General features: G+C 44.9%; 1 protein-coding gene across 1 annotated transcript in view; it reads left to right on the forward strand.

Annotated features, from left to right (window-relative positions):
* The first annotated feature begins 402 nt into the window (after positions 1–402).
* The window catches only part of LOC311252497 (leucine-rich repeat-containing G-protein coupled receptor 5-like), a 27260-nt gene continuing 17285 nt past the window's right edge, over positions 403–10377 (forward strand). Inside the window, exons 1-2 of the mRNA XM_084345692.1 lie at positions 403–926; positions 9933–10004. Coding sequence (XP_084201818.1) covers positions 643–926; positions 9933–10004 — 356 coding nt within the window. The 5' untranslated portion in view covers positions 403–642. The remainder of the gene's footprint in view (positions 927–9932; positions 10005–10377) is intronic.

Genomic DNA, 10377 nt, shown 5'->3' on the forward strand with positions numbered 1-10377 from the left:
TTTCCTCTGAGAGCAGCTCGTTTATTCACTGATGGAGAAAAGTGGTTTAATCACCTCATTAATGTTTTAAATATAAAAATTCAGAGTGTGAATTTCTTTTCTATAACTACACGGAGCCTCTTTAAACAGTAAAACATGTTGTAATTCATATCAACAGACAACAAATGTCTTGTGAGGGTTTAATTTGTTGCTCTGCTTGTTTTGTGTTTATTCGTTCCTGACTTTGAGTTAATAATTAATTCAGTGTTTTCTTGTTTATTTTGGACCTTTCTGTTGTTGATCTGTTGTTGGGGGCTGTGACCTCAGACACACACACACACACACACACACACACACAGTGACAGACCATATAAAAGTGAACGGGGCTGACACACTGTTGTAGTGTGAGCAGAGGGACCCACACACACACTCTCACACACACTCAGACACACACACACACACGCTCCTGCTCTGCTCCACGCGTGCAGCCTGGACACAGACCAGCCTGAACTTTATAGTTCTGTGTGTTCTGGTGTGTGTGCAGCTCATCTGAACCAGGGTCCACTAACGCACCGTGATCCGGACCTCCAGGCTGCAGCTCTGGTTCTCCTCTCAGTTCTTCTCCTGCTGGACCTGAGACTTGGAGGACAAACCGCGGGACACATGCCGGGGTGTGTGGCTTTCTTGGCCGCCCTTGCAGTCCTCTCGGCCGGGCTCAGGAGCTCCGTGGCCGCGGTGGAGATGCAGAGCTCCGTGGAGGAGAGCTCCGCTGTGCCCGCCGTGGAGAGGACGGCGGCAGCGGGGGGGAACAGCTCCGAGGACCGGGACGGAGCCGGCTGCCCCGACCGCTGTCGGTGCGAGGTGGACGGGCTGCTGCACCGGGTGGACTGCTCGGACCTGGGGCTCCGGGAGGTACCGAGCAACCTGAGCGTGTTCACATCGTACCTGTGAGTCCAAACCCAGGGCTGTGTGTGTGTGTGTGTGTGTGTGTGTGTGTGGTACAACCTGTTGGTGTGAATGTGCACAGATAAACAACAGCTCAAAGTGTGTGTGTGTGTGTGTGTGTGTGTGTGTGTGTGTGTGTGTGTTGTTATGCAGTCTGAGAAACTGAACACCTGTCGGGTCCGCCTCTGTTTATCTGTGTCACGTTGTTCATGTGCTGGTTGAAGAGATTGAGTTGTAGTACTCACTGCACACACACACACACACACACACACACACACACACACACACACACAGGGAGGGAGAGTAACGACACTGTTGAGAACTTATTTTGAAGTACTTAGTTACTTATAGTAACTTATGCTCAGGTATGTTCCAGGTGTTGTTGATGAACATCTGTTCTCCCAGTCGTTGTTCTTGAGAAGGTTTCAGTGACTCTGTATTAAATCAAGGAGAACTTCCTCTACACCTCTTCAAACCCGCCAGAACTTCTCAAAAGCTCCATGGATCTCGACGCTGAGCCTCCTCTATGGATCCTCTTCAGCAACCAGTAAAACCTCTTCATGGAGAAACCTTCTCAAGAACCACTGCGAGCTGTCCAAGTGCTCCAGGAACCTCTTTAGACGCTCTGGACCGCCGTCCCAAAGCGTCAGTGTTTGACGAGCTGGGAACATTTTAGGAAGATCTGTGGGTTCTGAAAGAGGTTCCTTGAGCACTTGAACAGGTTCAAGCGGTTTATCAGAAAGTCCAAGGTGTCCTCCTGAAGAGGTTTTTCTGAAGAACCTCAATGGGTAATTAAAAGATTCCTGGAGGTCTTGAGAGGTTCCAGAGGTTCTGTAAAGGGTCTGAACATTGTGGAAGGTTCTGGGAGCACTGGAGGGTGTTGCAGTGGTTCTTGAGAAGGTTTCAGGTGTCCTCCATGACGAGGTTCATAAGAGGTTCCACAGAAGAGGCTCAAAAGGTTCCAGAGGTTATATGAAAGGTTTTGACATTTTTGAGGAGGATTTGTAGGATCTAATCGAGGTTCCCCAAGCATTTAAACAGGTTCCAGTGGTTCTTGAGAAGGTTTCAGGTGTCCTCCTTGAAGAAGTTTTCATGGTTCTTAAAGAGGCTTCACAGAGGAGGCTCGACTGGTACTCAAGAAGAGCTTGTGAGAGGTTTCATTTAAAGATGCTTCACTGGTTTTTGAGAAGGTTTCAGGTGTCCTCCATGAAAATGTTCCACAGAGGAGGCTTGACAGGCTCTTTAAAATGTTCCTTTAGCTTTTGAAAAGTTCCAGGTGTTCTTGAAAAGGCTTTAAAGACCAGGTATCACTGGTTCCTCTAGAAGGTTCCAGGTGTCCTCCATGAGGAGCTTCTAGTGGTTGTTAATGAAGTTCGACAGAAGAGGCTCGACTGGTGCTTAAAGAGAGTCCTGGAGCTCTGAGAGGTTCTGGGAGTTCTTGAATAGTTTGAATGTTGCAGCTTCTTTAAATACTGAAGGTGGATCTCACATAAAGCAGCTGTCATGTTGTCATGTCATGTTGGTTTGATACAGACAGACTTAATAAATAATATCAATAATATTTGTTTACTATTTATCATTTGTTGTTGTTGTTCATCAGGTTTGGTCCCTCAGTGCTCCACAGAAACATCTTCAGTGTTTATCACATTAAATCGTTCACATCTTTGTTAAATTCAGTAGAAAACGTTGCAGAAATTCATCGTGTTTGAATCAAATCATCAGTTTTAATGATGAAATGTTGAGAGCGCTCCCCGCTGGCTCGCAGGGCTTCGGTTCTGGTCCTTTTAACAAAAGTGTCAGTGAAGTTTCAGTGTTTCTACTTGAGTGTAAAGTCCTGTTGGACCAAACACTACAACTAATTCAAATCCATTTCACCTCACAGCAGGTGACCAGCCTCGATACTAGACGTGTTTCAGCCCTGGCAAAACCATTACATCACTGCGCTGGGCTGTGTGTGTGTGTGTGTGTGTGTGTGTGTGTGTGTGTGTGTGTGTGTGTGTGTGTGTGTGTGTGGTGTGTGTGTGTGTGTGTGTGTAGAAGGAAAACCTGCCCGTCTTGGCTGTGGTCTAAAAGCAGCACAATGTCCAGGATTTAAATTTCACTCTCATTAAAGAAAACCTTCTTCTATTCAGACGAGCTCTGTGTGTGTGTGTGTGTGTGTGTGTGTGTGTGTGTGTGTGTGTGTGTGTGTGTGTCAATGAAAGCACTTTCCTTACAGTTTGTCTAAGACAGGCAGATGGACACACACACACACACACACACACACACAGTCGACAGTCGATCAAAGGCTCTTTGTGTCTTTATTAAAGCTCCAATCAGGAGTTGAATCCAACAAAACATCAAGGAGTTTCTGTGAGCGTTTGTGAGTTTTGGAGAGTTGCCGGTCGGTCACTGCGTCCCGTCACAAACCAGGCAGCGGTGGAGGAAGTATTCGGATACTTTACTTGAGTAGAAGTACTCGTACTGCACTGAAAAATACTTTAACACATTCAATTTAAAATCATTAAAAGAGGTGAAATTACTGCGAGATGGTCGTCAAGGACCTCGATGCTCCTTTATGTTTCCATCTCACATCTGCCGGCCCGGCTCTGCTCGGTATGACTCGGCCCGGCAGGGATTTGTTTTCCCACCGCAGCTGGTCGACCTGCTTGAAGGTGCGTTTTGTTGTGAACTGGCGCTTTGCAAATACAGATTGATTGATTGATTGATAACCAGTTTTCCCGACTGAGAGTCGGTTCTTTGGCTGTCAGAATGCAAAGAACTGGTTCCAGAGTCGGCACTGGCTCCGAACCAGCACCGGAACCGCCTTGGTTCAAAAAGGGGTGAGGTTCTTGGAGCTCTGAAGAGGTTCTAGCAGTTCTCGAGGAGGGTTCAGGATGTTCTGATGAGGTTTTAATGTCTTCTCAGGAGGTTTTATAGGTTCCTGAGGGTCCAGAGATTCACTGACGAGGCTCTGGTGGTTTATCGCAGTGGTGCCGTCCGATCAGCTGAGGACGTACACGTTGGTATATTTGATCAGAACTTTTCAGAAGAACTTTCTCAGAAGATGAAACAGTAACTGATCTGAGACGGACAGACGGACGTCAGGGAGCGTCGGCTTACAGTCTCCTTCTGTCTGTCTGTCTGTTCGACCACCGTCAGTCTGAATACTGCCATCTGTCAACGCCTTTGTGTGTGTGTGTGTGTGTGTGTGTGTGTGTGTGTGTGTGTGTGTGTGTGTGTGTGTGTGCGTGTGTGTGTGTGTGTGTGTGTGGACACTAGCTGCATGCCTAAGCAGAGCTGTCTGAAGTGTGAATGGGCCTGTAAGTCTCTATTCTGCCTCTGACTGACAGCAGCAGCACAGGAATGCATTTAGCTTCGCTGTGATGAATGACCTGATGTACATATGAAGGATTTTCTCGGCCCCGCCCTCTTTGGCAGCCATATTGGACGTCCTGAGCTGGGCCCACAGCTGATTTCAGCGCCTCGCTCACCTCCAGTCGCTCCGTGAGCGGTGGAGGATTGTAGTTTTTTCACAGCTTTGTGACGCTGCCGAGTGAAAGGCGAACCTCCTGACCTCCTTCATGACCTCAGAGGAAGACAGGTAGACGGTCTACCTGCGCCGGATGTTTGGACGTCAGGATTGATGGCGTCTGAGTGTGAGAGAGCGATGAGCTTTTGTCGAGGTTCAGCTGAGCCCAGCTGTCGTCAGGAGGACGCCACGGTCCACCTCACACACACACAGGTAGTCCAAACATCACAGACAGGTAAATGGACTACCTGTCTTCCTGTGAGGTCATGAGAGAGGTCGAACCGGGTGACGCTGAGCAGCTGCAGAGGTTAATAATGTGTGAGACTTCACAAACTACGCACAGACACATAATACTCCTGAAATCGTGTGATTACATCTGAATTTTTTCCAGCAAATAAATGAGTTTTAGTGGTTCTCATATTTGTTTTCGAAGGAGAAAACAGCTGAGAAACACGATATGACCCAAAGTGTTGTAGTTTACTTGAAGCTTGGGTTTTTCCAACCCGAGTGGCAGAATAAATGTTGGCAAGTTAAGTCTCTGCAAACCCTGATTATGTTGGAGCTTTTCCTTTCTTTAGGTTGGTTAGGGTTAGGAAAACATCGTGCTTTCAGTTTACAGTACCTGGTTTTGTCGCCACAAACATGCCTGTAAATGACCCAACACCTCGTCTAAAAATATCTGCTTTTATTGCCTCAAATACACCCGATACGTCTCATCAGAAACACTGGGTCTTGTCGCATTAGACACAGACGGTAATGTCTCGACATCCTGTCAAAATATCAGTTTATGTTGCCACAAACACGTCTGGAAAATTTCCCATATCTCGATGAAATCACCCAGTTTAGTCACCACCGATGCATTAAAAAAATATTTCTCTTCAAAAACACCAGGCTTTGTCCCCACAGACTTGTCTGTGAAAAAAACCTGCTTTGTCGCATCAAACACGGCAGAAATATCCTGACATCTTCGCCACACACACGGCAGGAAAATGTCCCGACGTCTCATTTAAAACTATCCGATCACAAATGTTGAAGCGCAGTCTTGAGCAGTGGTCTCTGGCTTTCAAACACAATGAAAAACTGTCTTTGCAGATGTTTTATAATGAAGGAAACACACCCGACACACACACACACACACACACACACTCTGCGTCTCCACCGCGGCCACGGCGCTCCTGAGCCCGGCCGAGATGAGAAACACTGCACATGAACTCCACAGGCCCTCTGACACTTGTTCTCTGGGCTTTTTGGGGACTGTAACTGTGCGATGTGGACATAATTAAATCTTCCAGCTCCTCTCTGCTCGCGAGTTTCTTCTGTGCAGACTCTGAGAGTCCAGCAGAGACTGTTTGTTTGTGTGTCCGTCACACAGAAACGCGCTCAGGTCGGCACAGAGCTGTTGTTTACCCTGGTGGTATCTTTTTCTTTGGGCCGAGGCAGCGCGGACTGACAGGACGGATCAGGGAATAAACCCCCTGCCTCCGCTCGCCCCGGGGGGCCCCCGCTGACCCGCCCCGAAAGGACTCAAAGAAAGACAGAAAGAAAGAATGAAAGAGGACAAAACCAGAGAGAGGCCTCGCTGTCACACTACGCCTCCGAACTACACAACTCTCTTTTCTCTCCCTGCACAGAGTTTGTCTTTCTGCGGGCAGCGGCCATTTGAATAATCGTCTGATATCCATCAGTTTGAGCCCGAGGAGACGACACACACACACACACACACACACACACACACAGCTTCATCTAAGTCATTACCAAGAGGGAGAAAAACACGACACGTCTGATGTATTCGGCTCTCTTTCATCCTTTTGTTCGTCTTCTTCTTCCTGCGTTCCTCTTTCTCTCTTCAGTCCACATGAAAAGCTGAACCAGCTCAACGATCTCGACTCGAACACTCAGATGTTTCCTCGAACACTCAGATGTTTCCTCGAACACTCAGATGTTTCCTCACTGTGGGTCTGAAACTCACCGTGACACACGGTCCTGATATAAACTGTTCAGGATCAGTCCGACGCTGGAAAAATGTCCAATGATAAAAAGGTGGAATAACTTCAGATCAGAGTTGAAACAACAATAATAACAAACCTGCGTGTCAGAATATTCTGACCTCATCTTAAATATTTGAGTTTATTTGAGTTTTTTTTAAAACATTATTGACTTCAGAGAATATTTTGACTTTAATCTTTAAAATACTTTTTTCAACTGTTTCAACTTCGATATCAAAATATTAAAACTCCAACTGTAAATATGTGACGATCTTCTCATGAATTTTTTAAGTTGATCTCAAATATTACAACTTTTTTTTAGTTTATAACTTTACTTTCAAATTATTACAATTTTAACTCAATATATCACTTTTTCTGACTTTTTGTGACTCATCTTGTAATATTTCAACTGAACTGTTTCAACTCTGATCTTAAATTTATAATTGTTTTCTCATAGATGTTTTCCACCTTTTTCTTACTGTAGTCATCAGATATAACATCTAACTAACTCGTGGTACTTCGACTTTGTTTCTCAATATTGTGACTTAAAAAAAAGAAAACAAAATTCCCTGAAATACTTTTTTAGCTTTTTCTAAAAAATATTGTGACTTTTTGTGACTTAAATCTCTACATATTACTACTGAACTGTTTTACTTACATTTTGTCATTTATACACAAAATATTTCAACTTAAATTGCAAAAAATGTAAGTATTCACTATCTAATTGTGAATATATGACAATCATTTTTTGACTTTGGTCTCAAATTATTAGAACTTTTTTTTGTTTATAATTTTACTTTCAAAAACAATTTTAAGCTCAATATATCAGGATTTTTCTTGTAGAATATTGACTTTATTCACAAAACATGTTTTAATGCTTTTCTCACATCATTATGTTCTTGCTCTTAAAGTTTCAGGGTTGTGACTCCATGTAATTTTAAAAAGTACAGAAACATGGACGCGTACCTGCCAAATGCAGCTGTTTCAAAATAAAAGCTTTGAAGGCATCGAGCTGTTGATATGATTGTTGCTCATGAGGTCATGGACGACATCATGGGTCTCATTCAACAGGGTAATCAGTGTTGGGTATTCCCTTATTGTCAAAACACAACTGCCACCACTATCATCATCATCATCATCATCATCATTACAGTATTATGTGCGTCTGAATGCAGAATGTCTCATATCTCAGGACTGAAGGAAATCAAAACGCAACACACTCATGGACGTCGACTGTCTGAGCGAAAACAAGCGTCACAGTAAATAAAGCATCGTTCCTGTTTCTGCAGTCAGAGATGACTCTATGTGCAGTTAGCACATTTCAGCTAACAGGACACAAAAGTTTGTCATTTGAGGTTAGCTACCAGGTCTTAAAGCTGACGTAACTTCAGAAGCCAATGCTATCGTTGATCCTAAGCTCCTTGTGAAGATGTAGCTTTAGCTAACATGGCTAGAAGCTAACATATTATTAGAGGAGCAAAGTTAGAGCTCTCAAAAGTCAGCTAAAGCAGCTAGCAGTTAGCAGAATAACTAGCGCACTCGTCAAATTAACCTTTTCTGTTGTTCGTTAACTCGCGTTTGAAACAACAAACAAACACATGAAGCTTTTTGTGTAACGCTCGACGTTTGTGTCACTGTTAAGATATGCGACCACATGTAGAGGACATTACCGAGCGCTCAGTCTGGGTAATGAACAACCGACCGTCTGAAAACACACTCATGTATATAAATATTGTGAGGTAGTAATACAAACCTCTGTGTGTGTGTGTGTGTGTGTGTGTGTGTGTGTGTGTGTGTGTTAAAGCAGTAAAAGCCACTCAGCCGTAACACTGTTAGTCTGGTCAGAGTAAAGGAACATTCTGCTTAAATAAGTCCAAACAAACCTGCTGTGTGTGTGTGTGTGTGTGTGTGTGTGTGCGTGTGTGTGTGTGTGTGTGGATTACCTGTCGACAATGTTGTAAAGCTACACACACAGACACACACACACACACATTAACAGGCTTTATGGGGTGTTGAGAAAGTTCCTTAACAAGCGACATATTGAACCTGCAGACACGCCCTCAGTGTGAGACAGAGGACGTCTGTCTCCTGCAGACCGGAGCCTCCTGAGCGCAGAGACGCTGCTGCTGATGGTTATCAGACGCACAAAGAGCAGAAAACAGACGAGGTCAGATAAGGAAAGAAAAGAGCGGAGGAGGAACGTCATGTCTGCAACGAAAAACACACACAGCCCGTCAGAAATGGACCTGAGCTCACTGTGAATATGACTTATTATAGACAGTGTGTCTCTTAAAGGAGCAGTTCACCAGTCATCATCTCCTCCTGATGATATAAAGTCAGGCTCAGTCATCGTCTCCTCCTGATGATATAAAGTCAGGCTCAGCCATCGTCTCCTCCTGATGATATAAAGTCAGGCTCAGCCATCGTCTCCTCCTGATGATATAAAGTCAGGCTCAGCCATCGTCTCCTCCTGATGATATAAAGTCAGGCTCAGCCATCGTCTCCTCCTGATGATATAAAGTCAGGCTCAGGCATCGTCTCCTCCTGATGATATAAAGTCAGGCTCAGTCATCATCTCCTCCTGATGATATAAAGTCAGGCTCAGCCATCGTCTCCTCCTGATGATATAAAGTCAGGCTCAGCCATCGTCTCCTCCTGATGATATAAAGTCAGGCTCAGCCATCGTCTCCTCCTGATGATATAAAGTCAGGCTCAGTCATCGTCTCTTTATTGGTCTGTTGGATGGTTGGTTAATTGGTTGGTTGGTTGGTTGGTCGGTTTATTGGTTGGTTGGGAATACTCTCTCACTTTCTTTAACACTGTGAGACCGGGTGTTTCTTGGACATTTTCATTAATTTCTCAGGGACCGATGCTGGGTCTGGATGGGTCCTGATGGGTCCTGATGGGTCTTGATGGGTCTTGATGGGTCTTGCTGGGTCTGGATGGGTCCTGATGGGTCTGGATGGGTCCTGATGGGTCCTGATGGGTCTGGATGGGTCTTGCTGGGTCTGGTTGGGTCTGGATGGGTCATGATGTGACTCGGTGGCTGTCATCTTTGAGTGATCACACAGACTCCTTGGCGCAGTAACGAGCTCGGCTGAGTTCCATTCTGCTTCATTCATTCATTCATATTCCTGCTTTCCGTCTCTTTCCAGTAACTTCCACTCCTGTCGTGTTTCTCACTCAGGTGTGTGTGTTGACTTTCAGCGGCTCTTTGAAGGAGTCGAGAAGTCCTGAGTGTGTGTGTGTGTGTGTGTGTGTGTGTGTGTGTTGAGTTTCTGAGTGGATGCTTTGTCAGACTAAATGTTTTTACATGCTAAATGTGTGAACAGTGTCTGTGTTTGAACGCAGCAGACTCTACGAGGCCGTTTTATGAACTTTGTCTCGTTAATTCAGGATGTTGTTTTTCTGTCATTTGTGTTTTAAAGCTCCGGATATTTACCTTTTTATACCTGCATCATGTTTGTTTATTCATTTATACATCACTTATCTCTCCCTCTGTTTCTCTGCAGTGATCTCAGTATGAATAATCTGACTGTGTTGTCCACTGGAGCTCTGTCCAACCTGCACTTCCTGGAGGAGCTGTGAGTCACACACACACACACACACACACACACACACACACACAGGTGAATTCCTCGTTGGTTTGTCATCGATCTTCTACAACTCGACTGTGTTTAAGTTTAGGAGGTTACGTCAGTTCACTTCCTCAACACCTGCTCAAGTTCTGGGAATCAAAGCCACCAGATTTCCAGGTCGGGAGCAGAAAACCTTTATAAACGAGCCGATCACAGAAACTTTGTGGCATCCTGTTTATTGTGTGTCATCGAGCTTCCCATGCTAAGTCACAATTATGAGATAAATGTTGACTATTTTCTGTCCTGAGTGATCCTACAGCTTTAAGTTTGGCATCTTGTTGAGTGACCACTTGTGATCAGACCTCACTGCACGTAAGCC

Source organism: Pagrus pagrus (genome assembly GCF_965226575.1).
Source record: "Pagrus pagrus genome assembly, chromosome: 23".
In the NCBI taxonomy this organism is placed as follows: domain Eukaryota; kingdom Metazoa; phylum Chordata; class Actinopteri; order Spariformes; family Sparidae; genus Pagrus; species Pagrus pagrus.